The 27,564-nt window shown below is 47.4% G+C and overlaps 1 protein-coding gene across 1 annotated transcript in view; it reads right to left on the bottom strand.

Annotated features, from left to right (window-relative positions):
* Positions 1–27,564, bottom strand: part of LOC123370757 (transmembrane protease serine 11E-like) — a 56,785-nt gene that overhangs the window by 12,410 nt on the left and 16,811 nt on the right. Inside the window, exons 3-7 of the mRNA XM_045017548.1 lie at positions 15,819–15,940; positions 14,568–14,686; positions 12,836–12,903; positions 10,896–11,059; positions 7,471–7,509 (exon numbers count right to left, since the gene is read on the bottom strand). Of these exons, the coding sequence (XP_044873483.1) occupies positions 7,471–7,509; positions 10,896–11,059; positions 12,836–12,903; positions 14,568–14,686; positions 15,819–15,918 (490 nt within the window). The 5' untranslated portion in view covers positions 15,919–15,940. The remainder of the gene's footprint in view (positions 1–7,470; positions 7,510–10,895; positions 11,060–12,835; positions 12,904–14,567; positions 14,687–15,818; positions 15,941–27,564) is intronic.

The raw sequence follows: 27,564 nt of genomic DNA on the forward strand, positions 1-27,564 counted from the left end.
GGGGGGCAGTGACCATGAGATGGTCGAGTTCAGGATCCTGACACAAGGAAAAAGGGAAAGCAGTAGAACAGAGACCCTGGACTTCAGAAAAGCAGACTTTGACTCCCTCAGGGAACTGATGGGCAAGGTCCCCTGGGAGAATAACATGACGGGGAAAGGAGTCGAGGAAAGCTGGCTGTATTTCAAAGAAACCTTATTGAGGTTGCAGGAACAAACCATCCCGATGTGTAGGAAGAGAAGTAAATATGGCAGGCGACCAGCTTGGCTTAACAGTGAAATCCTTGCTCGTCTTAAACACAAAAGAACAGCTTACAAGAAGTGGAAGATTGGACAAATAACCAGGGAGGATTATAAAAGTATTGTTCAGGCATGCAGGAGTGAAATCAGGAAGGCCAAATCACACTTGGAGTTGCAGCTAGCCGGAGATGTTAGGAGTAACAAGAAGGGTTTCTTTAGGTATGTTAGCAACAGGAAGAAAGTCAAGGAAAGTGTGGGCCCCTTGCTGAATGAGGGAGGGAACCTAGTGACAGAGGATGTGGAGAAAGCTAGTGTACTCAATGCTTTTTTTGCCTCTGTCTTCACAGACAAGGTCAGCTCCCAGACAGCTGCACTCTGCAGCACGGTATGGGGAGGAGGTGACCAGCTCTCTGTGGAGAAAGAAGTAGTTCGGGGCTATTTAGGAAAGCTGGACGAGCACAAGTCCATGGGGCCGGATGCGCTGCATCCGAGGGTGCTAAAGGAGTTGGCCGATGAGATTGCAGAGCCATTGGCCATTATCTTTGAAAAATCATGGCGATCGGGGGAGGTCCCGGATGACTGGAAAAAAGCTAATGTAGTGCCCATCTTTAAAAAAGGGAAGAAGGAAGATCCAGGGAACTACAGGCCAGTCAGTCTCACCTCAGTCCCTGGAAAAATCATGGAACAGGTCCTCAAGGAATCAATCCTGAACCACTTAAAGGAGGGGAAAGTGATCAGGAACAGTCAGCATGGATTCACCAAGGGCAAGTCATGCCTGACTAACCTAATTGCCTTCTATGAGGAGATAACCGGCTCTGTGGATGAGGGGAAAGCAGTGGATGTACTATTTCTGGACTTTAGCAAAGCTTTTGATACAGTGTCCCACAGTATTCTTGCCAGCAAGTTAAAGAAGTCTGGGCTGGATGAATGGACGGTAAGGTGGATAGAAAACTGGCTAGATGGTCGGGCTCAACGGGTAGTGATCAATGGTTCCATGTCTAGATGGCAGCCGGTATCAAGTGGAGTGCCCCAAGGGTCGGTGCTGGGGCCGGTTTTGTTCAATATCTTCATTAACGATCTGGAGGATGGTGTGGACTGCATCCTTAGCAAGTTTGCAGATGACACTAAACTGGGAGGAGTTGTTGATACGCTGGAGGGTAGGGATAGGATACAGAGGGACCTAGACAAATTAGAGGATTGGGCCAAAAGAAATATGATGAGGTTCAACAAGGACAAGTGCAGAGTCCTGCACTTAGGACGGAAGAATCCCATGCACTGCTACAGACTAGGGACCGAATGGCTGGGTAGCAGTTCTGCAGAAAAGGACCTAGGGGTTACGGTGGACGAAAAGCTGAATATGAGTCAACAGTGTGCCCTTGTTGCCAAGAAGGCTAATGGCATTTTGGGTTGTATAAGTAGGGGCATTTCCAGCAGATCAAGGGATGTGATCATCCCCCTCTACTCAGCACTGGTGAGGCCTCATTTGGAGTACTGTGTCCAGTTTTGGGCCCCACACTACAAGAAGGATGTGGATAAATTGGAGAGAGTCCAGCGGAGGGCAACAAAAATGATTAGGGGGCTGGAGCACATGACTTATGAGGAGAGGCTGAGGGAACTGGGATTGTTTAGTCTGCAGAAGAGAAGAATGAGGGGGGATTTGATAGCTGCTTTCAACTACCTGAAAGGGGGTTCCAAAGAGGATGGATCTAGACTGTTCTCAGTGGTAGAAGATGACAGAACAAGGAGTAATGGTCTCAAGTTGCAGAGGGGAGGTTTAGGTTGGATATTAGGAAAAACTTTTTCACTAGTAGGGTGGTGAAGAACTGGAATGGGTTACCTAGGGAGGTAGTGGAATCTCCTTCCTTAGAGGTTTTTAAGGTCAGGCTTGACAAAGCCCTGGCTGGGATGATTTAGTTGGGTTTGGTCCTGCTTTGAGCAGGGGGTTGGACTAGATGACCTCCTGAGGTCCCTTCCAACCCTGAGATTCTATGATTCTATGAACTCTGCAAGTGTTTCACTAGTGAGCTCTATGCCAACTGCAGAGTCACATAGTGCTCAGCGGGAATGAAGTCAGGCCCCAGAATAAACCACTGCTCACAGGCACTGTCCCTTTAAACTTATGCCTGTAGAAACTCCTGCCTGAGGCAACAGAAGGCTCTTGCATCATATTGTGTAGCCCGAGGCAACGCTAGGCAGAGATGTCTTCAACCACCTCAGCAACAGTCTCAGTACAGTATGAGGATGGTGCCACAGCTTCAACAGCCAGTGGTTCAGACCTGAACCCCCCATCGCCAAGTACCACAATAGGTCTGCCTTGCCGAGAGGCACCGGCGTCCAAAGAATGGGGCACTGAACTAGACAAGCATTCAGGTGACCTGGGTTCTAGTCCCATCTCTGCCACTTACCTATTGTATGACCTAAGTCACTTTACCTGTTTCCTCTCTCTCCTTGTGTCAATGGTAAGCTCTTTGGGACAAAGACCTGTCTCTTACTCTGTGCTTGTACAGCACCCCACACAATGGGGCCCTGATCTCAGCTAGAGCCGTTAGCCACTGCTGCAATACACACAACAACAGGGGTCTGGGTGATCCCCAAATAAAAGCTATGACCTCAGCCTTGTCTCTGTGACCTGTGTAAAGGCCTGGGAGATGGTCATTGGTTTTCTCTTCCTCCCCAGTGAAGCTATATTTGGTCTCAGTATCGAAGTATCCGCCCTGAACATCATCTTCCACATGGTCCCCCAGACCTCAGTCAGGTACGGTATGTTGCGGGTCAATGCCCGGGGTGGAGCACTGACATAGCCAGAGCACGCATCAGCACCGGTTATGGAAAAGCTGCCAGCTCAGGCTGAACTGGGACAGCTGGTCACTCCGTCCTCGGAGTCACAGTGCAAGGCTTGACTGCGCATACACGCGGCACTAGCAGCAGGATGGTGCATTGTCAGTCCAGGGTGAGCACAAAACCCTTCACGAGACCAGAGAGCTCTGACTGAAAGAAGACATCGAGGCCTATCGCTGTCCCCGGCTGTCGCTGGGGGTCCCCGTCTATCACTGTGAGCAGGAATGGGTCTGGAGCAATCGGAGGCTTCCGTCAGTTGCTTCTGGACGCTGGCTGCATATCAGGTGAGAAGTGGGATGCTCAGCGCTTTGCTGGCAGTAATTACACAACCAGGGAGGAGCTGTGTCAAGCACCAACAGGGTATGCACTGCGGCAAGCAAGACTTTAAAGCCTTGGGCCCAATGCATAAGGTCTAGCTGATACCTTGGGATGCGCCAGCGCGAGCAGTGTAGATCCAGCAAGCAGCCTATATACAGACACCCATATCTGGATCTGTAGAAGTGCTCAGTACCCAGCAGCTCTCACTGGGAGCAGAGCTCTTACCAGCATCCACCTGGGACTCAGAACTGTGGGCAACTCCTCCTACAGGGAGGAGACCAGCAGGGACTCCAGGCTCTCACTCCATCCATGATGACATTTGTGAACAAATCTCAGAGCTGCCTGGTCCTTTTGGAGGCAGCCGTATCCACCAGGAGAGGTGCAGTCCAGTCTGCATTTGAAACTAGAGCAGGCCGGGGATTTTTCAGTGAAACTTCTTTTCCTTTGGAAAATCCGGATTTGTCAAAACCAGAACGTTCATCAGGATGTCGTCTCAGGTCCAGGATGGAATTTCTATGGGTGAGTGTGAGACATGAACCCCATCACCATCCCAGAATAGCCAAAGGTGTGGTGTTTAGAGCCAGGAATGGCAGCAGCTCCCTAAAAGTGTGTGTGTTGGGGGGGGCACTGGCATCCAAACTGCGGCCCTGCCCTGCCCCTCCCCTGAGGCCCCGCCCCCACACTGCCGCTTCCCCCAAGGCTCCGCCCCCATGCTGCCCCACTCACTCCTCTCTGCCTCCTCCCACCCATTGCTCACCCTTACGACTGGTGAAAGGTGGGAGCACTATGTCCTCTCACTTTTAAAAGTGATGAGGCCATGGCCCCCTGGCTGCCCCAGTTCCGGCGCCCCAGGCTGTGGGTTGTTGTGTATTTGGTTGTCATGGTTTTTGTTGCTATGGCAACTGAGTTAGATTATTAGGGGATAGCCCAGCCTGTTTCGGCCGGTTGGGTGAGCTCTGTGTCTGTAAATAAAATGGTAGTTTTGTTAGCTGTCTGGTCTCAAGTGATTTCTTCCTAAACCGGCTGCCCCCAAGGATATAACATGGGTGACTCATTTTCTAGCCTGTGCTCTGCCAGATATAGATCAGGGTCTTGAACCCACATCACAAGTGAGTGCCTGGACCCCCAGGCTGTTGGTTCTCCTTGGGGGCTGCCCCTCTCATTTGTTTCTGAAAAGGTTCAAGGGGCCTTGGCTTCATCCCAGGGCAAAACAGGAAGTCCCACACCATTTTCATGGGATGGGAAAACCATTTCTCACTCAGCTCTACATGGGACCGCTCTCAAAGTCAGAATATACAACCTGTCCATGCAGCACAGAGCCACACACAGCCGGGCGGACACCAAGACTCCAAGGATACAGCAGCGAGGAGCTGAACATTCTCAGCATATCTGTGGTGCTGCTGTCATCAGTCTCAGTCAGCGCTAACATGCAAGTCCCAAGGGCTGGGAATGCCCACTTGGTGGACTGACACAGCTGGAACCTATTGTCAAACCACTAAACAAGGCAGAGTTGTTGTGGGGAGCAAGGTGGACATACATCTACTGCAGCCAGTTGTAGCTACTCAGTGGAGCTCCTTCACGACCAGAGTTGGAGAGAAACCAGCAGCTGGAGCAATAGGGAACTCCTTCATTCCACTTCAGGGATGGTGATGGATCCAGCAGTGGTAGGATTGCCACCTTGAAAGCTCTCACCTTGGTCACACACAGCAGCACAGTATGGCAGCTAGATAGCCGGACAGAGGCATGTTCTCCAAAGGCTAACCTCTGCAAAAGATAGATCCCGATGGTGACAGATAGCTCCAGGCAGGTAGGTCCATGCCTCTCAGGTATGACTGTGGGTGTCATTTCTGCAACTCAGTGTTCATGGTGGCACCTCACCAGCAGGTGGCCTATGCCTCCACATATTTGTATGAGCTAAATGAAAATACCTTTCCCCCCCCCCAACAAAGTTTTAGGAACAAACAAGTTGAGTGGCAGGCTTCCAGCACAAAGGAACGTTTCCCCAGGCAGCAGCAGGGAGGAGGGATGAATCAAGCAATCAAAGCAGCAGAACAAGGGACCCTCCCACCTGTCAGCGGGATGGGTGGGGAGATACGAGCCATCACAGCTCGTACATACCATATCTGTTAGGTAGCTTAACAGCTCAGGGCCAGGACCTGCATCCCAGCACGTACATGAGACACGGTGCTGCGAATGGGATCTGTCTGCAGACACTGTGTCCTGAAAACCTGTAGGACAGGTACGTCCATTCCTTTCCATTACTGCAGAGTCCCTGAGCTAGTAGCAATGCACAATGGAGAATAAAAACTGGTATAAAACTGCAAAAAAGTGACACTGTCAAGTCCATGAATCGTGAACAGCTGGGAACTACTTCAACCATCGTTACTGAAATTGCAACACCCCACCTAACTACCCTGTTCCAAAGAGATGCACCAATAGCCTAACTACAATGCTGAATAATAATATGGCAAAAAGCCCAAAGACTATGGGCTTGATGCAAAGTCAGTGGAAGTCTTTCTGTTGACTTCAGTGAGTTTTAGACCAGCCTCTACTGATGCAATGTACATTGCCTACTAGGGATTCCTGCAAATAAATCTTTCACTTCTTGAGTCACCAGGTACAAATAATATCAGTTACATCTGTTGCCAGAAGAAAATCAATCTCTCTGTCCCTCACGTGATCATTAATGGCTAGAATGTGCGTGGATCCTGTTTTTAAACACTACAGACTTAGGGCTGGGAGGCACTGAAAATATATGCTAGGGAATAATTTTGGCTTCTGTTTAGAGGGGCCGGCAGAGATCAGGGCCCCATTGTGCTAGGCCAGGGGTAGGTGACCTGCGGCACACGAGCTGATTTTCAGTGGCACTCACACTGCCCGGGTCCTGGCCACCGGTCCAGGGGGCTCTGCATTTTCATTTAATTTTAAATGAAGCTTCTTAAACATTTTAATAACCTTATTCACTTTACATACAACAATAGTTTAGTTATATATTATAGACTCATAGAAAGAGACCTTCTAAAAACGTTAAAATGTATGACTGGCACGCGAAACCTTGAATTAGAGTGAATAAATGAAGCCTCGGCACACCACTTCTGAAAGGTTGCCGACCCCTGCGCTAGGCCCTGTACAAACACAGATAGAGTTCCTGCGCCACAGACCTTAGGGTCTAACTAGACAAGGCAGACACAGACTGGGAGACAAGGGGTATTATTATAATACACTTTTTGTAGGGAACCGAGGTCCAGCTAGATTAAGGGACAGACTTACAGACTTACTCTCACACGTAACGTTAAGCATGGGGTCGGCCCGTTGAGCGGGTGCTGCGGAAGCCCTACAATCAGAGGTTGGGAGGATCAAAGGGCCATCTCTCCAGCACCCTCTTTAAGGCCCACGGGAAGGGGAAAGGAGCTAGCCAGTACTCTGGCATGAAGGCCACCCCCTAACACTTCTAAACGACCAGGAGAAAGAGCAGCAGCGGCAGCCGGGAGGAGCAGCAAGGACCAAAAAAGCTTCCTCACTCTTCCATGTGTCCAAGAGGCAAGAAGCAGGACACTTGCTCTCTTTCATCAGCACTAAAGTCACCTCCTCCCCTCTTAGAGAGACCTCTCTGGAGCCCACGGCCACCAGGAGATGCAAGCTAGTCACCAGCGGAGCGCGGGGAGGGGGGGGGAAGCTTGTCCCTACTTCTTCCTAAACACCACACATCACCTCCGTTTCAGCCACAGGGGATAAGTCCCCATGTAGACAATGCCTAGGTACGTATATGGCCCCCACATCACCCCACTGTCCAAACACCTAGTCCTATGAGCCCTGCAGCGCCAACCCAGCTACAAGAAAGTGAGCTGATTTCTCTTCTGCCTCATGCACCCTCAACAGAATTGTTACCTGCATTTCAGCTGGGCAATCCCCTTTCTGGGTGCCAGGCTGACCTGCAGATTTTATAGCACGGTCAGTCAGAAGAATCACCTTTCTGCTTATAGACTGAGCACACCTCATGTAGAAGTCACTGACACCCAGAAAGCATGGAACCCCACAATGGCATGTCCCTAAGGCCCAACAACTGCTTGTACTTACAGTTGTTGAAAAGGTGTTCTCCATTTTCCTTCTTCATCCCTGAAATGAACACACAGCAGACAGTCAGAACAGCTCACACTTCCTGTCTCAGTTGGTCAGGGTGGATTTCCTTAAAGTCCTTGTGGGACATAAGTGATGATTGTTTTGGGGTGGTGCCAGGGGTATTGTAATAGGAGACAGATGAACATGCCTTACTATTTGAGGGGGGATTTCACAGTTAGTAAGTCTATTTGGGACTTGATTAGGCTACTGTGGGGTCCCCCAAGTACGAGCCCTCAGATAGTCACTTGGCTTCAAGACTGGTCTTGGATGGAGTGTCTGTAAGCACTGGTCTAAAGTAACCCTGTAAATGCAACCAACTGCTAACATGCTGTGCGGATGAGCATGGTATAAAACCCTACATGGATTAGTTCAGATAAGATAAGGCTGGAAGTCACGGACATCACCATTTGCTGGATCCAAGTTGTAATCAGCGACTGCTCTTTCTTATAGAAAGTTTACATGACAATCTCATGAATGGACACCCCTATTTGCTCTCCCTCATAATACTAGAGAGCAACAGGGCAATCAATTACATTACAGGTGGCAAATTTAAAACTGATACAAGGATTCCCCCACTACACACACACAAAAATAATGCACAATTAATCTATGGAACTCATTGCCACATGATACCGCTGCATCCAGGAGTTTAGCAGGATTCCAAAGAGGGTTAGAGCCATTGATATGGATAATGAGATCATGCACAGGGTTTATTAGATAGGAAAGATATATAATGGACATAATCTCCTCTGATTCAAGGGATTAACTAACCACTAAATGCCTGGCATAAGAGGAAATTTCCCATAAAGGCAGATTATTCCATAATGCTCTGTTACAGTAATTCTTCCTCTGGAGCACCTGGTATTAGACACTGTTGGAAACACGATACTGGGCAAGATGGACCCCTGACCTGATCCAGTGCAGCAATTCCTGTGTTCCTACAAGTTACACAATATGGCTAGCATAATTATCCTGACATCGTTGCTTATGTTGAGGCCAGGATAATCAAGAAAAGCAACTGAAAGATAGCCTTCACAGCTAGAAAGCTGATCAGATTATATCTCGGTGTTGCAATTTAAAAAGTAACCATTGCCTGTAATTGGATCATTAAAAAACTATCTGGTTGCATGCAACATATCAGCACAATTAGTTATTTAAGTACCTTTGCCAAGGCCTCGCCAGCTCAGTATGAGCATAATTCTCACTGTCAGCAATCAGACACCCACATGGGAGAGTTACTGTCCAGGGAGATGGAGAACTACACTCCAACTCATTGCGGGGCAAATCTCACGTGCTGGTGAGAGGCACCAGCTTCTCTGCTCCACACACAAAAGCTTCTTCTCTTCCAAGGAGGGCCATAAGGAAACCATGTTAACTGGATCTGACTCCATTCCTTGGAAGCATTCCATCCATTACAACGGAACGGCGGCTGGCTATTAGCTCAGCCTGGGAAGACCCCAAGATCCAGCAAGCATGGAGTCTGACCCAGTGCTCCTGCATTGTCATGGTTACTCCTGATGCTTCCACATACCCATATGGCCTGTACCTAGCTGCAAGGGATAGTCTAAAATAGTGTGGTGATGAAGTGGGGTCGGTGTCTCCAGCCCATTAGGGATTCAAGTGTTCTTCTACAACCCCGGATTCCTGTTACCAGGAGACATGCTTAGATGTGTATTGCATTATCACAGGATGGAGGGATTGGGTGGCTCCATGCATGGGGCTGGCAGTATGTAGAAAGGCGGCACTTCATGATGGTGCAGGTGTTTACCTCTTCTTTCCTCCCAGGTACTCACCCTGAACAGGGGGCGGTTCCTCGCCCAAAGGAAGAGAGACTAAATAAAGCTCAGCCCTATTCACATGCCAAGACAAGAGCCTAATGTATTGCATGGAAGTGCCTCAGTCTACAGCAACACAAGAGAGGGAGCAAGACAAGTGGGAAACGGAGATCCTTAAAGTGACAGATCTGTAACATTTGATCTGTCAAAATTATAACACCGTTATTTCTAAAACCAATGGAAAAGCTTGCTTTACAAGGTGTATTTGCCTTAAGAATATACCCTGCAAAGTATTTAAAAACACACTTCTCCGATTAATTCTATTTTACAGCTTTTCCCCAAAATAACGGAATCTCCTTAGAGAGTATAAAATGACTGGACCAGGCTGATGAGCCAAATGGGTCAACTGCATCATTTGCTGCATTCTGATGCTAAGTGATCAATCCGACGTTCATTGGGGAATATTACAGTCCCTTGAGATCAAGAGCTTTAGGCTACAAAACTCACTGAGTAGGGGACTGTCAATGAAGCAGGCAGGGAATTTTTTGATGAAATGTTTATAGATGAAAAATGCCAGTTCGTCAAAAACAAAACTTTGTGGAACAGGGTCGGTTCTGACAACTCTGCCAACGTGAACATTTTTTGAAAAAAAGTTTCAAAATTGTCAAAAGGTTTGTTTCAACATTTTCTAAAATGAAAAAATTCTGGTTTTGGGGTTCAAAATAAGTGTTTCAAAAAGTAAACTAATTAGACAAAAAAAGGGGGGAGGGCGGGAGCTGAAAACTGAAACCAAATATTTCAATAGACCCAAATCAAACCCTTTTTGTTTGTTTGCAAAAATCTGAGATGGACTCTTCATCCTGATTCAAGATAGGAAAATGTTTTGAACTCTCAAAATTATCAATGAGATAAGAAAAGTGTCCTGCCCAGTTCTGTCGTATGATAACAGCGAGGACAGAAAACCAGGGACCCTTTTGTGGAATGCTGCCAGTTTTGCATATTTTTAATAGTGTGACGGCTTTATATTTGGGCACCTGACCACAGAGTGGAGAAGTGACCTTTTATTCATTTGCATCCACACCAAAATCCATTTTTCTCTGTGGCAGGCTGGGAAGGGAGATGACGGAAGGACACAAAAGCAATCTTCATTCAATATGGATTCTGGGGCTAACTGTGGGAAGAAACAAGTCCAGAAGGGAGGCTGCAAAACAGGAGACATAAGGTGAACCAACAGGAAGGCTCTTCGCACCATTGGTTTAGAAAATTTGAAAGCAGAAGCAAAATGCTGTGAAAACAAAGAAACCTGGAGACAGAGCTTTTGCTGGTGTAAATCAGTGCAGATGGGGTCACACTGATTATGTCTGCTTAGAATCTGGCCCACTGACTTCAGTGGCACTAGGTAAAGTTGCATCAGCTGTATCCTTGTCATAGTTGTATAGTACCCTCCCAGGCTGTCAGCTGATGAGGGTGGCAGGGCTGTTTGGGAAGAGGGAAGAAGGAAACAGCAGGGACTCATATCAAGGCTATAAAACAAAATCACATTGCACAGAGGAAAGGGAGGCCTGAGCAGCAAAATCAAGGAGAAAAGGGAAAGCTCAAGAAACTTGCCTGAGAAATTAAAAGTTGAGGGGTCAATTTCCAAGTGCCCTGTGTTCGTCTGCAGCCGCCTAAGCAAAATGCTCTTGATTCTTTCCGAGAGAGCCTCTCTGTTATCGTTTGAGGCAAATTCAAACATCAGCACAAGCTTTACCAACACTCCGCTGGCATCTGGGCTGCAAACCAACATGACATTAAAGACAGGTGAGTGAGCGTGTTTGCTACCTGTCCTCTCTTTCTACATGGCTTGAGTTTTCATTAGGTCCTCTGGGCCTCACCTGGGGACTGACACACAATAGAAGACGACAGGGGGATGGGAAGCATCTAAGCAGCTAGCAGGGGATTTTGACTGAGCTCATCCTGTCAGAGTGATCGGGGAGGTCAGTGGGAATCTCGCCGAGAGCAAAGAAAAGGACGGGGACAAAGGATGATGTTAAGGAGAGCAACATCCCAACTCCAGCCTGACGATGGTGGTGAGGGTGAGCTCAGTGCACGACCATGTGCGTCATGGTCACAAGATGACATATGGCCATTGGAACCATGTCGCAGTAACCAGAAGAGCTTCACGCCCAACAGCTCTCATTTAGGCACCTGAATTAAGTGTGTTGAAGGATGGAGCATCCACCACTTCCCTTGCAGCCTAAATTCACCCTTTCCTAATTTCACCCACTGCTCCACAGCACTCAACGGTTCCTCTCCTCCTTTAGTGATCATGCCCTGGATATGGTCCCCAGCCTTTAGTCATCACTGAGTGAAGCTCCATGTATTTAACTATTTCCTTCTCGTCTTGAAAGCAAATCCCCCTCCAGCAACTTCACGACTTCTGTAGCTCAGCACTGAACCCCCTCTCAATTGTCAGTATCTTTCTGGTAACAAAGCACCTGGACCTGAACACACTATTCCCCCGGCATTCACACCAGCTCCGCGTAGTGTAGTCCGTGCTATAGAGCAGCTGTAGTCTGCAGCCTGCCTATCCCATGATGCGGCCTCTGGGTAGGTTATTCAAAACTGCATGGGCCTTTCTTATTTTTGCACTGCTCTATCACATTGCATGCTCCACTCCACTTATGAGCATCTGATATAAGGTTCACTGAATCCACTCCGGGGACATCGAGACAAGAAAGATCCTGTTACACTGGGCCACTTTGCAGAGCAATCTGGAGACCTTGAACTGGGTCAGGTCCCGCTAGAGTTCTCTGCTCCTCTTGGGTCAAGTGGATACCTTAAGTCAGTGGTCCCCAACCTTTTTCGTCTGGCAGGCGCCAGATGACGAGTCACAGAGGACCCTGGCGGCAGACAAGCATCCACCAAAATTCCGCCAACAAGCGGCAACATCAATAGGCGTCACCACCGAAATGCCGCAGACAAGTAGCATCATCCAGAGGCGTTGCCACCGAAATGCCACCGCAAATCGGCAGCATTTCGGTTGCGACGCCTCTGGATGATGCAGCTTGTCGGCGGCATTTCGGCAGATGCTCATCCACCGGCCAGTACGCAGATGCACTTAGATGCCACGGCGCCCACGGGCACCACATTGGGGACCCCTGCCTTAAGTGCTCAATCTTGGCTTCTTGGGGGTCAATGACCATAAAGACACTGTTGTGGGAAAGACAGAGGCACTGGGCCTTCCTCTGACTCCCGCTGCCCTGCATCCTGTGCAGACACTTATACCAGCTCAGCACGGCAGCCTTTTATACCCATTTTGCACAGGTGTAAGTGACTGCAGAACGGGCAAGGGGCAGCCATACTCCCCGCAACTGCAAGCTGTGCAGGCGGAGTAGCCTCCAGGGCGGCATCTTGATACTGAAAAGTTCTGGTTGATGGCGACAGTGTGCGTTCCCCCTGCCCTCACGCTGCCTGGCCGCCCCAGACTGGGAGAAAGGTTCATCTGAGCTAACCTCCAGCAGGAAACAGACCTGCTGAGGAAGAAAGTGGCATTTCATTTTACATACCTCAGATTGACAACGTGGGACCTGATGTACTTCTTATTTAAAATGGAGGCTCGAAATGTATTGGTCACCTGTTAAAAGGATAGAAAATGTTTGTGAAACAACACAATCGGGTGTAAGAGCAGTGCACTCTCAGCTAAGGCGTTCTGTTCAGAGAGCATCCAGAATACAAGACTACAGTGCTCAGGCTCCTAACCCTGTCAAAGCCCATAGATTAATGTCCTTCATCCGACCCACGTCTTGCCTTCAAAGAACCATCCAACTGGCATGGCGCAGTCATGGCCCATTTGTAAGGTTGAAGCCGTTCACTGTACTCAGTTTGACCTTGTACTAACACATCACAGCGTACAAGGGAGAGCGAATGCATTTTTCCCATTAATCAGGGTCCCCCGCCCAAGCGTGTTAGTGAGTCAGGGGACAGCTGCCCTGAGCTATGAATTATGTGCTTTCTGCTCAACAGGAGAGCTTCCACTTGTTGCTTCTGTTCCCATATTCTCAACCGTGTGCCCACCTCAGCAGCTGCGGAGAACTGCAGCCTGTGCCGTGTTTGGCTAATTGGCTAGCATTGCATGCCGCCCTGGCTTCTGGCTCTGCGACTCAATAGTGAGACACTGACCGGGACTGCAATGTCTCAGTATTCACACACCACCAACATCGGGTTTGAGCCAAAACTCAGTGAAGCCAGTGGAAAGAGTCACATTGATTTCAATGGGCTTTGGATCAGGCCCTCGCTTCCCAAAGTGCTGTTCCAGCATGGCCCTAGGGTGACTAGGTGTCCCGATTTTATAGGGACAGTCCCGATTTTGGGGTCTTTTTCTTATATAGGCTCCTATTACCCCCACCCCATCCCGATTTTTCACACTTGCTGTCTGGTCACCCTACATGGCCCAGACTTGCTGTAAATGAAGTGGTAGTAGCTGTTGTGAGAATACACACAGTAAATACTGCGGAGATGGGGCCAGAGAAAGGCAGTCCTTTCTATTGCATTATCTCAGCCTGCGTTCAGCGTCGTAGCTGTGTTAGTCTGTATCAGCAAAAACAACGAGGAGTCGTTGTGACACCTTAGAGATTAAATTTATTTGGGCATAAGCTTTCATGGGCTAAAACCCACTTCATCAGACGCATGGAGTGAAAAATACAGTAACCGGTATATATACGAAAAGATGGGAGCTGCCTTACCAAGTGGTGGGGTCAGTGCTAACGAGACCAATTCAATTAAGGTGGAAGTGGCCTATTCTCAACAGTTGGTTACTTTTGTAGTGCTAACGAGGCCAATGACCCCCCACTTGGTAAGGCAACTCCCCTCTTTTCATATATATATACCGTTTACTGTATTTTGCACTCTATGCATCTGATGAAGTGGGTTTTAGCCCATGAAAGCTTATGCGCAAATAAATGTGTTAGTCTTGAAGGTGCCACAAGACTCCTCATTGTTTTAGCCTGCTTTATAAGCCTTACGAGGGAGGAATTATCATTCTCATTTCTTCCACTGGGAAACTAAGGCATGGAGGGATTGGGTGACTCAGGTCACACACCAGGTGAATGGCAGAGCTGGGAACTAAATGCAAATTTCCTGACTCTTAGCTCTCTTCTTTACCCCCAGACTGTCCTTCCCTTTGGGTGGAGCCCAAACACTACGGCCTGGAGTAGAACAGCATCTCATTCTGGTTTCCAGTCATGTAGCCCAGGACGTTCAGGGACACCTTTGGTGGGGGAAAGAAAAGTTCTGATTTACCAGCATCTCGATGCTTGTGCTCAGGTCTCTGAACTCTTTTGAGGTGTGCTTGTCAAACTCATGGCTGTACTGGACATTAGTGATTTTAAAGGTCGCATTGTAAAAGTACATCTCCTGATCTATAGAGGGAGAGAGAAGGAAAGGTTAATGCCTAGGTTACCATTCGGAGATGGGTAGTGTGGCAGAACCAGGTAGCCAATGTCATGGCTCCCAGAACAGAAATCTGGGTTCCTGGTTCTAATCTCACTTATTCCACATCAGTGGAGTTACATGGACTAGATCTGCAACTAAGCTCTGCTCAGTGCTGTGGGCAAAGGTGGCTTCCTCTGATCCTTGGGCAGCCAGAGGCTCACTTTTGTCTTCAGTGTTAACCTGAAGGAGCCTTTAAGATGCTCTAAGGGAGGCCAGCTGCAATAGAGAGCTCAGGGGACCACTCTGTTAGCCAGGGATGGCAGCATACAAGGCACACCAGCCACATGCCCATTCCGTCCTGGCACAAGCCTTCCCCTCTGCTCCATGCCTTGCCCTGGCATGTCCCCATCCCCAAGAAGGAGCAGTAGAGGCAGCACAGTGGACTTGGACTTCCCTGCGCAAGGATTGGTCCACACAGGGGTAAAGTGGAGGATTAAACCCAGGATATTGCATCCAAGCCTACATTTATTTACAACTCTGAAGCAGAAACAGCACAAGGCACCGTGCATTACAGAACCAGAGCTACAGAACGACTTGAGGCTTTCCCAGCCCGCTCTATGCGCCACCCTCTACCGGATGGACCATGTATGAAGTTTATGAATTTGCAATCTCCTTACAACTAAGAGTGGCTTCTTCAGCTGAAGCAGTAGGGGCTTGTGCTTTTGGATCCAGACATCCTAGGTTCAGTCCCTGAAGACAACCCAGCCAGGGACATCATTACATAGAGCACTAAAACGGGAACATAATCCTCCAGTGGCTGGATGTTAGTAGACCTCGGACTTACTGTGATAACTGTCCATCAACCGCTCTACCTGGACCCCAGCGCAGGAGACAGAAATAGAATGGACAGAAACTTTAAATCCCTGCCTTAGACAAATGGCTGGTTTTTAAAAGGTGTTTTTAGGAAACTGTTAATTACACCCTTATCATGAGACTAAAAGGTCCTAAATGGGCTCACGCCCTGGGGTGAATTCCATCCGTTGTACATCACATAAAGATCACAATAGTAAACTCCCAGCACGTACAATTCACTCATGATAGCAAGACTGTCGCACTTACCAAAGAGCAAAAAATATACAAGCAGACCAATGACTAGTGCCATAAAGAGCACAACGGCCAGAATAATAAGGGCTAACTTCCATGGTTCCAGAAGCTTCATTCTTGTGTCCAGCTGGGTCAGCCTAAGAAGGGGGGGGAAATCAGACTTTGTAATAACGATAATAATGATCCCCTGAGCCAGACTGTCTGTGCAGGTAAATTGGCTCAGCTCCATTGATTTCAATGGAGTTACGCTGCTTTACCTGAGCTGGAGATCTGGACAGTTACCTTCATAAACACCCCCTGCTGATGGAACAACAATGACACTATGCTTAGCCAGGAGGACGACTACATGGGTGCATTGAGCATTTCCACACTCAGAGGAGGAATAAAGGAGGCTCCAGGTACACATACTGTACCTCTACTTTCAGGAACTTTCTAGCTGACACGCAATCTATAAGGCATTTACTCTGAACCCAAAGGGCAGACAGGAAATGCTCATTTCCTAAATCAAGTCTCTATTTTAGTAATTTTTAAAAAAAATAAACATGCTTTTGGATGGTTTCCCAGCATTTGTCACATTCACCATGTTCTTCAATGTCTGTTTATGTCCAATCCAGTGCTGTGGACACACCATCATCCATGCTGAAATGAATATCGGGAAGTCGTGGATGCAGCAGAATACTTTCAGCTAAACTCCAGGGAGCTCATTCCCATGGCGGGAACTTGCTGGTCTTGCTGTTAGACATTACAGGAGGTGCACAGAGAGCAAAATAATTCCCTTCTATACCCCAGGGCTTGGGGAGAATCCAGGCTCTGGAGGTACGATCCATGGAGAATGCTGAACACTCAGTCTGTCTGCACCCAACTCACTCTGTCTCTACAGAGACTCCAGCCACGGACACTGCTAAAGTACAGGCCAGATTGTAACTGGTGCACAAGAGATAAGGAAGGTACAAGGAGCCTCACTTCCCTTGCAAACCAAACTGCATTCCCTTCTAGTTCCCTTAAGGGTGCAAATCAGTCTAAAAGAGGGCACAGAGCCTATAGGGCCACCCGCCAATCAGCAGACATGGCCTGCTGCAGGGCGAGGAGCACCCTGGAAGGAGTGTAGCCATGGACATGCACTCCCTCTCTGAGTACAGCACACGTCGCCACACTCTGAACCGCTCCGCAAGCTGCTGTGAATGGCATCTCACTCGGGCATCTCCAGTGCGTGGACCTTGAGCTGCGGGGAGAGCTGATAAAAGTACCACCAATACTATTTTATATCCCACTTTATCCCCCTTTTCCCTTGTGGGGGAAGAGTCAAAATGCCTGAGAGGAGGGGGAAAATTCTAGGAAAACCCAGAGAAAGAACTAAAATAGCCAATAAAATCAGTCACCCCAGAGATGTTTGGTTAAACAACAAAATATGTCTGCATATATTATTATCGAATATTTGGACTGCGGTAGTGCCTATGAGCCCCAATCATAGATGAGGATCCCATTGTGCTAGGCACAAACAGAGAAGAAATATGATCCTCGCCCCCAAAGAGCTTACAATCTAAGTAAAAGGCAACTTTCCTCACACATCCCCCATCTCTAGAGACAGAAGTAGACTGTCATTCAGTGAGAGGTTCGACAGCTGCAGATAAAGCAGCACCCTGACTTTTGCCCCCTCCCTGGGTGAAATAGTTAGAGAATACCTTGTCGGAGAGCACTGAAGTTCTGGGAGTAGAGACAAGACCTAGAATAGATATTTAAACTTATGCCATAAATTAAAGCAACAGGCTCAGAAAGAAAAAAGAAAAAGACGGAAGATTCCCACTCCACACTGTCATAGGCTTTCTCTGCATCCAAAGACTTCCAGATACAAAGAGCCCATTGCACAGAGCAATCATCTATTATTTATTACTTAGCGCCTTCCCATGTCAAACTCAGTTTGATCAGATGACAAAAGAGGTTTCAAGAGTGAAGCTCCGACCATGGAAAGTATTTGGACATCTAGATTAAGAAATAAAATCTGGGATAATAGGACCCACACACTGTATTTGAGATTCTTATCAGGTTTTAAAATGAGGGTGATATTGGCCAGATTGGAAAATAATAGGAGGGTCCCAGTGTCAAAATATTGCAAATATACAATAAACCCTTCCCTCAATCCTACAATTATGTGGGTGAATTGCTGTGCGCATATGGAACCCCATTGACTTCAATGGTGCAGCGGGTGACAATCTGCCTGCATGCTGTCAGTTGTAGGGTTAAATTCACTAAGGCCTGTGAAATTTCATCCCCCTGCAAGCTCATCAAGTCCAGGAGGATAACTCATCCTACCTTAAGGGGAAAACAGTAGAAATCTTACATTGAACTGGCCATCTATAGAGCAAAAGTGCTTATCTGGTCCCCATCACTGTAATATCTGAGCCCCTCACAACGTTTATTATATTTATCCTCAATACCCTGTGAAGTAGGGCAGTGCTTTTATCTCTGTTGTACAGATGGGGAACTGAGGGACAGAGAGTCTAAGAGACTGGCCAAGGTTACATGGAAGTTTGTGGCACAGCAGACAACTGAACCTGTCTTCTAAGTCCCAACTACCATCCTAACTCCTGGGCCTTCCTTGCTCCCCACTCCCTTCCTCTACTTTGCCATTCTTCAGGAACCTGACTTGCAATTCCTTCAAAAAGCTTTACATCTGACTCCCTTTACTGGCTCGGGAATCTGACTGGCTACCTCTGTGGCTGTTTTCTTCTAAGAGAACTACGTTACTATCCTTTATGGGATTCATTTCCTCAGAGAATCTAAACGGATGCTCTGGATACGCTGAATGCTGAAACAGAGAATAACCCGCTATGGGCTTCTCTCTCATCCCCTGCCGAGTGGCTTGGTCCATCATTACGTTAATAACAGTCTGGCCTAAGATCAGAGTATTACTGGTGGTAGCTGAGGAGACATATTCTACTAAGGAGCTAGTTTGGAAAGTGAACCAGGGAAACTGAACCAAGAAAATGAAGTGAAGTTGGATTCCTCAGTGTGTAACAACCTCCACATATCAATCAGCAAGAGGTCTGCAACTAAACCTCTCAGCAAACTCTAGCATAGCCTCTTGGGTGGGGGTATTTGCAGTAGATGAGATTCTGGGCTACAATTAAAATCCCCACCCACCAGGACATGTTTTCTTACATGAACAAAGGAAGGGAGAGGACTTTGCTAAAAATAAAACCTGAGATCAGGATTGCTGGGTGCATACATATTATAGAAGATTAATTCTTCTCCTTATATCATTGTCCTGATTATTATTATTCTACCTCCCTTATCATTGAAAGTTGGCTTATCTCTTAAGATATAGGTCCAGATTCTGTACTGCAAAGAGATGTGCTTGGTGTGGTGCGGGGATGAAGAAAGTAACCCCTCACTGACTCTTATGACACATTTGTGTCAGTCATATCAGTGTAACTTGGAGCAGCTTAGGGGCTGCTCTAATTTACATCAACTGGCCCTGGTCTCTATAGGACCATATGCCAGGTATGAACTGGCATAATGCAGGCACATTCCACCCCCTTCTCACAATGTGCAAGAGCCAGCTATACCATCTTACATCAGCTCAGAGCACTCCTACGCTACGGGAATTCACAGCTAGCCAGTTAAGACCAAATTCCAGCTATTTTGCACCATCTGAGTAAGGCGAGAATCTGGACAACCTGCTCCTCTGCTCTTTGTGCTGAAGGTGGACGCCTAGACCAGCTCCACTCAGTCCCTGCCCAAGAGTGTTCAGATAGCTGAGGGATATCTACAGGCACATCTTGCCTCTTAAGCATGACTAGGATGTGCTTTCTTTTACATGCTGTGACAGTGAGTTTAGTCCCAAGACACTCATTTAATTACAGGCGCAAGCACTCATTTAACAATCTGAAGTAATGAACCTGTCCCAAAGCCAAATAACAAGGCTGAAGAGGAGTCAGTTGTGTAAAAGGGCAAGGTAAGGAATTAGGCAAACTTCCTAGGGTAACAGGAATTGTTCCTTGAAATACCACAGCCCAAGCTATTGAAACGTATGCTGCAATACAAATCAATCAGTAAAGCAAAGTCCGGGGTCCGTCAGATGCCCTATACAATATGCTGTGCATACATTTAAATTTACCACCAAATCAGAATTAGCCATGGACACCAGGCAGCGGGAGGGGGACATTGGAGTAGGATAAAACTGACCTGAAAAATCTCTCTGTGGCCCTTTCATAGTAGTACCTGACCTCTTCGCAACCTTTAATGCATTTATTCTCACAACACGGTTGTGAGGCAGGGCAGTGCTATTACCCCATTGTACAGATGGGGAACTGAGGCACAGAGAGACTAAGTGACTTGACTAAGGTCATACAGAAAAATTTGTGGCAGAACTAGGAATCAAACCCGGTTCCCATGCTAGTCCCCAAACCACTGGAGGTGCCCAGCACTTGTGAAAATAAGGTCACTTGCTTAGAAGTCTAGAGATGGGTGAAGGAACATAACTGTAGGCCCCTGCTTTTGAAAGTTGTAGTCCATCTCCTTATCACCTCAATGCTGGTCTTCTCCATACTGCTCTGCCACGCAACACTTCATGATAGCTCAACCCACGACTGCCTGCCTGTTGGGTAGGGTAGATGACAGAGAACATAATGCTTGCATTGCCAATTTCACAGCCTGCCAGCTCACTCCAAGATACAAAGCCCTCGTTGGGGTAGGACCTAGATATTTCAGAGACTACTTCTTGGCCTATTCCCCACCACCTTCAGCAGGAATCCTTCTGTCCCCAGGGACAAACTTGCAGGAGATGCCAACAGTAGCAGGCCCTCATCCAGGACCTTTCCTCCCTGCAAAAATCTACCTTATCCTACACTGCTCCTGGCTGCTTTTGCAGTTTGATTTAAAGTCCATTGAAGCCAAAGAGGAAATCTCCCATTCATTGGTCTCTTGGGACACAGCACAAAACACCGGTCTTGGCTCAAACTTTTCGCAAAAAAATAAGTGATGGAATCTCTCCAGCAATTACTATTCTAATTTTACAACAAAACTTTTTTCCCATATAAAGCAAAGTCAATGTGTCTGGATATCTTCATCTGGCAATTTCAAACACAACCATGCATGTCCTGAGAGGCAATTATCAGATTATTCAAAAAGCACGCACAATTAGTCTTCTGCCTGGTAATCCCCTGACTCCAATCCATGCTGGGAAAGTAGTTTGGTCACTGATGGGAGAGTATGCTCCCTGATTGGGGGGAGAGTGTTGCAGTCCCTTGATCTAAGTGAGGTGAAGGGAGCCCAGTTACCAAGATTAGGAGCAATATATAAATGCATGAAGTAATTCTCTCTGTTTAGATTTTATTTTTTCATTCCAGTTTAAGGCAGCTGTTGCCACTGGATTTTCTTACGCAGTGAGTATTGTGCAGTCAGACGTACCAGTAAGATGTGTAATGTGCTTGATTTCATAAAGTAATTTGAATGCAAGCGTAACACAGCATGGATAATTAAATCCAATTTCTGCATGCTTTGTTTCAGCTCTGTGCAAAAACACCCAACCCATGAGCCAATCTCCTTGACTCTTCTCTGCAGCAGCTATATCACAGTAGCACCCACAAGCCTCCCAAACTGGGATCAGGGCCCCATTGTGTTAGGCACTGTGTAAGTACATAGCAAGAGACAGTCCCAGCCCCGAAGTCCTTACCATCGAAATAAGTGAAAAACTAATATAGGGTGGGAGAAATGTTGCCATCCCCCATTCACAGATGGAGGAACTGACGCAGAGGTAGTGGCTGGCCAAAGCCACAGAGGGATTTGTGGCACAGCCAGGAACTGAACCAGTGGGGGAGGAGAATCCACAAGGAGCCTCCATCACTTAGGTCCCACCACGCAAGGGCTGGCCAATCACAATCCCCTTGGATCACAGGGTCTTCTCCCACTTAGCAAACCCCGGGGCTGCAGCCTCCTCCGAAGGGTCAGGAAGAGACTGGGAAGGGATGAGAAGATGGGATATTGGCTATATCCCACTGCACCTGCCAGCCAAGCTGGCCAGCCATAAAGAATGTCACAGGCTGCACTGTCCTAAGGGTCGGAGTTCTGGAATAGGGCGTGGTGGGTCCGTACGGCTCCCTAGTGCCCATCAGCTAGAATGCAGCCTACAGCCTTAGAGCCTGCAATCACAAGGGTTGAAAATTCACTAGCAACTGATATGCCAAAAAGTTATGACAATAATAGCACACAGAACTCCAGTCAAAATCGGGGCCCTGTCATGCTAGGTACTGTACAAACGTAGGAGACAAAGTCCCTGCCCAAAGACACTTCAGTCTAAGATGAATGACAGCAGAAGGTTGCGGGATGGAGGGACTTAGGCCAATAGCTACACCATAGTTTTATATCTGAACACACACATTTGCATTCATTAGACACAGCAGAGTAGGTGCTAACTCTCCCCAGCGCTCCTCAGTGTAACCATCACCGACTGACTGATGTCTTAAAAGCTCCCCAGCAGAGGTGGGCCGCGTGAGAAGGAGCATGGGGGGGTCCAGACCTTGCAGATGCATTCCGGCAGGCTGTCCCTCGCGTGCGGGGCGGCGAGGCAGGCGGCATGGAGGGTGCTCGTGTGAGAGGCTGACAAACAGGCGGACGAGGCTAGCAGCGCGGCACCATATGAAAGCAGAAGGAGGGGCTGAGCGGTGAAGACAAGCATCTCAAACCGGAGGCGGCCAAACAGGGAGAGCCAGTAGAGGGATTGGGAGCGGTGTGATCATCAGAACAGCCAGAAAGGAGGATGAATCTAGCAGCAGGGTTTGAATGGACCAGAGAGGGGCAAGGTGGGTGCTGGAGGCCCAGAGTGAGGGAGGTGATGGGAACTGGATGAGAGAGAGAGAGACAGAGCACGCTCGGTGAAAAGCCAGGTCTGAGAAAGGCGACAGAGGAGGAAGCGAGATTTGGACACAGCCTGTACGTGTGCGACAAGCGAGAGAGGAGTTGGGAGATGACTCACATTTTAATCCTTCTATAGAAAGTCTTGTCTGAAGCTATTGCAGGCCCCTGGCAGATGTCCCCACCCTCTCCTCTGGAACAGCCAGGTCAGTGGTGCGCTGCTGGCGCAAAGCGATCATACTCTGCGGGACAGATGGGTGAAGATAACTCCAGACCAAGATCACCACCCACACAAGGGAACAATCACTGCACATGGGGTAAAATATTGCAACTAGCCTATATGGGACACTAACGTATTATGCTCTTGGAGGCACTGCACTGGTGGGCCAAGCATTTCTGCCAGGCAGGAGCGGTTATCCCCACAACATAGATGTATACTGGTGACAAGGGCCATGCAGATTCTCTGCCTGAGACAGCAATTCTGCTCTGGCACTGGGCAGTTCCAGCTTTACCAAGCCTCACCAACTCCCTATCAGATTAGCTCTGCTTACCAAGCACCAGCCCTGCTTCCAAATGTCAACCTGGGTCTTTCCCTCTCTGGCATCATCACTTGGAATGAAGATTCCGCCAGCTAGATTATTTTTTTCACAGTGACTCTTGCACAATCCCTTTGTTTCACATAATTTCCTCAGCAACACTGGCTCAACCTCATTAGTCTCGCTGGGATTGCGCGGGTGTTGATGAGTACATAATATGAAGGCAATGGGCAGGACAGGTTTAGTTGAGGGCATGATCTGAGGACACCACAAGGCCACATGGCCCTTCACCCCATGCAAACCCCATTTATATCCTCTGGGATGCCTTCTTCAGGGAAGAACCAGTGGCCTGCTACCTCCCTCCAAACTGCTGGACACAAGGACCTCTCTTCCATCCCATGTCTTTCAGGAGGGCCAGGCCCTCAGCACTGAAAGCCTGTGCAAGCCTTTGGCATGTGCCGTTCCCCGATCCACCCATGCAATCATGGTAACTGCATGCACAAATGAAGTGCACAACAGCATATGCATTTTTGCTTGAGCAAATGCACGTGTGAGTTTTAAAGAGAGAGGTGCACTATCTTCAGGAGAAGATTTTTTTCGGAAAGTCTCATCTGAGTGGTATCAAGAGGTTTAAACAAGGACCAGGTTGAGAATTCAAGACCACCAAACCCCTAGAGTCAACAGCGGCTGCAGTTCTCGAGTTTTACAGCTACACTGAGATTTGCCCTTCACATATTTGCAGATGTGGGGACAGAGGTCTCTCCTGCTTGCTTTCCAAATGGCAAACTTCCTTCCCCACCAGAGAGAGTCCGCCCACTTCATTGAGATGCAGCCTCACACCAACCTGGGGAAACTTGAGCTTTCGGCCCCTGGAAAACGAGAAGGCAGCTCTCTGGTGGACTTAATGCTCTGGCAGTGCAAGAGCTCCTCTCATCCCTGCCCATTTTGCATAATGTACAAACTCATCATTATGTAATAAGTTTTAGCTGCTGCTCAAAATAAGTGCAGGAGAAGCGTGTGCTATAGCACCCCCTCCCCCGCTCTCTCCTCCTCCCCTCCTACTGCAAGTTTAACAGATTTGCAAGGGGAAGGAGATGCTTGGGGGAGGTAGGGAAATGAAGTAGATTGAAGGGGATTCAGAAGTAGAGGTGAGAAATACTCCTCCCATCTACTCCCCTTTCACAATGAAAATCTCAGCTGCATTACAGTAAAGTGTGTGCTGAGAGAACCCCAAGACTTCTCCTCCTGCAGCTAGACTGGGTTGGGAATTTTTCAATTGATTTTTTGTCAAACTGGATTGATTTGCCAAAACAAAACTTTTCACAGGAAAGAGTCAATTTCACCAAATGTCTCAACTCCAACTTTTTAAAAAAAGCTTTTCTCATTTTTAGAATGAACTTCTAGTTTAAAATGACTTTACGTTTAGAAATTTAAGCTAATTAGAATAACTTTTTTTAAGTGGTTGAAAACAAAAAAAATGTATTGACCTGAACTGCATTTTTTTTATTTGATTTTTGATTCAAACACATTTTCAAAGTTTCAACTTTTTGTCCTGATCCAGAATGGGGAAAAGCTTTTGAAGCCTTGAAAATTCATAGGATGGGAAACAGTTTCCCACCTCACTCTAATCTGCAAACTACCTGAAGTCAACCAGTGAGAAGACACTCAAAAAGGACTCAAAAAACAATGCCTTATGCTTCTCTGGGTACATCCAGACTACCCGCCGGATTGGCAGGTAGAGATCGATTTATCAGGGATCAATATATCGCGTCTCATCTAGACGCGATATATCAATCCCCGAACGTGCTCCCGTCGACTCCGGAACACCACCAGGGCGAGCGGCGGTAGGGGAGTCGACGGGGGGAGCGCTGCTGTCGATCCCGCGCCGTGAGGATGGGAGGTAAGTCGAAATAAGATACGTCAACTTCAGCTACGCTATCCCCGTAGCTGAAGTTGCGTATCTCACATCGACACCCCCCACCCCCCACCCCAGAGTAGACCAGGTCTCTGAGAGAAACTTCTCTTCGACAGCCCGGGTATTTCTCACCTCTCCCTGAGAGGCCTCGTGCTAAGGGGAGTGGAAAGTCGAAACTGAAATACACCAATGCCTCGGAGCTATTCATAGTTTTGCTTTTGCTTCTTCAAAAGCTTCATTTGCTCCCATGGGCCCACCCCACTTGACAATTTTTTCTTGAGACTGGGCCGGTTGACATTGATAGAGTTGACGTTAACGTTGTGTAATCGTTCATAGGCTTGGTTGAAAGTGACCCAATGGAATGCTTTTCTGTTGGGCAATACCAATTTGTCCCAATCTGCACATTCTCCAGGAGTGCGTCAATTGCAACGAAAGCCATTTGAAAAAAATGTGACGTTTCGAAGTGCTATATTATTAGTTATCATTTAATATAAAAAGTCAGAATGGAAATCAAACATTTCTATTGAACCGAAATCAATATTTTCCAAAGTTGTTTTTTAGGATGTTAGTTCGTCGGGCTTTGCTCCAATTCAGAACCAGAACAAATTTTGAAACAGAGAATCTGCCTTGCAACAAAAATCCCAGTTGCCGTACAGCTGTATAATTTAACATCGCCAAAGAAAGACCTCAGCTCTGAAACATTTTTGTGCAGATCAATGGTCTGTGTTTTGAAGGAACGCATCCCCTCTGCAGGGATGCCAGTTCCCAAATAAGCGACTTGATCTGGGGAGGAGACAGTCATTCCTTTCTTTAGCTCCAAAACCATATTTTTTGCATGGTGTCTGCACCCTTTGAGGATTCCACCCTGCTCCACTATCATCTTCCCAGCTGTTAATATGAACGCAACCCAAAGGGGAAACTATTTAATCCCCACGACAACCTACTCCATTGCTCTCTGAAAGGGGCAACGAGAAAGCTGCTGGTCAGCAGGAAGCAGGGGAAGAAATAAGGAGGAAAAGCCTATCTGGATTCAGACTGGAAACAAGGGTGAACTGTCTCCAATTAGTTTTTAGCTGAAGTCAGTAACTGGCAAGGACATCACTGGTTTGTTATAGGGCATACAAAGTAAACTCTTAAAGGGTTCATTGCTGATGTTGGAGCCAACCAATATGGGTCTGAGCATCCATGGGTTTAGTCCATTTGTAAGTATCTTGATCAAATGCTTATAAGTGTTTTATTACTGTTTGGCTATACAGTATACCCTCACTATAGCACCCTTCATAATAACGAACCTTCAGATATAACGAAGCAGGTCCCTGGATCCCACCTCAAGCCCTGCCAGACCTGTGGCTCCAGCGGGGGCAGGAGGAGCTGTCACGCCTCCTGACCCCCCAGAAACCCGTCACTATAATGAACAAATGGCTTGGATTCTGAGAGGTTCGGTATAGCAAGGGTGTATTGTAGTAAATTGCTTATTAGTTAGTCTTTAGGCATCTTTACAGTAACTGTATAAATACTATTTGGCCTTTGGATTTAACAAAGGAATTTATGGTTAAATTAGTATTTGGTGCTTTCCCATATTAATAATTTCAAATAATAATTCCAACATTTTGGCAACCCACGTGGGACCCCAGACATTAATTTCAGTTGCTCTGAACCCCCAGGGTGAAGGGGGAGTGACTGTCCTCGGGGGCCAGGATAGAATTCTCTCCTAAAGAGAAATTCAGTAACATAAGGGGACTAAGGGAGGTACTCTGGATACCCATGTAAAAGAATGCTTGGCAGAGGACGGCAGAGATCCACTGAATACCATAAATGAATTCCTGGCAGAGCATCGCAAAGATCAGTTGAATGATGTAAATAGATACATTATTAGCAGAACTCAGCCACTGAAATTTTAAAAGCAAATGCCCCGTGGGTGCCCACGGAGACAAATACCAATACTGCCTTCTTAAACAATCCCAAGGTAAAGAAACACAGAAGGTTACTGCAGTACAGGGATTGTACTTGGTGGTTAAGTCTTTCCAGGCGAAGTGCACCATCTTGAAGAATGAGTGCCAAAAAGCACAAAAATAAGCTCAGTGCCTCCGAGAGAAATCAGCAGATGAAGGGGTTGCTTTGGGAGAGAAATGATTGAAGGAAAGAGTGCGGAGTTAAAAGGAGCGTTGTGCACATTACCACTGCAGAGTGTAGAGGGAATTAAACAGTAGGCGGTTATGGAAATGTTAAAGAGTGAACGTGTTGTAAGAAGAGAATGCTTGGTTTGATAATAGCAGCAAAGAGTCTATTACAATCTATAAGGTGCCACAGGAATCTTTGCTGCTTTTACAGATCCAGACTAACACGGCTACCCCTCTGGTTTGATAATAAAACCCAGTAATGGCAGTACAATTTGGTACAGTCACACCAGGTGAAACCCTGGTAGTGAAACAACGGGGGCTGGTTGTGGCTACCACCA

The sequence above is a fragment of the Mauremys mutica genome, chromosome 5 (genome assembly GCF_020497125.1).
Source record: "Mauremys mutica isolate MM-2020 ecotype Southern chromosome 5, ASM2049712v1, whole genome shotgun sequence".
Classification (NCBI taxonomy): Eukaryota; Metazoa; Chordata; order Testudines; family Geoemydidae; genus Mauremys; species Mauremys mutica.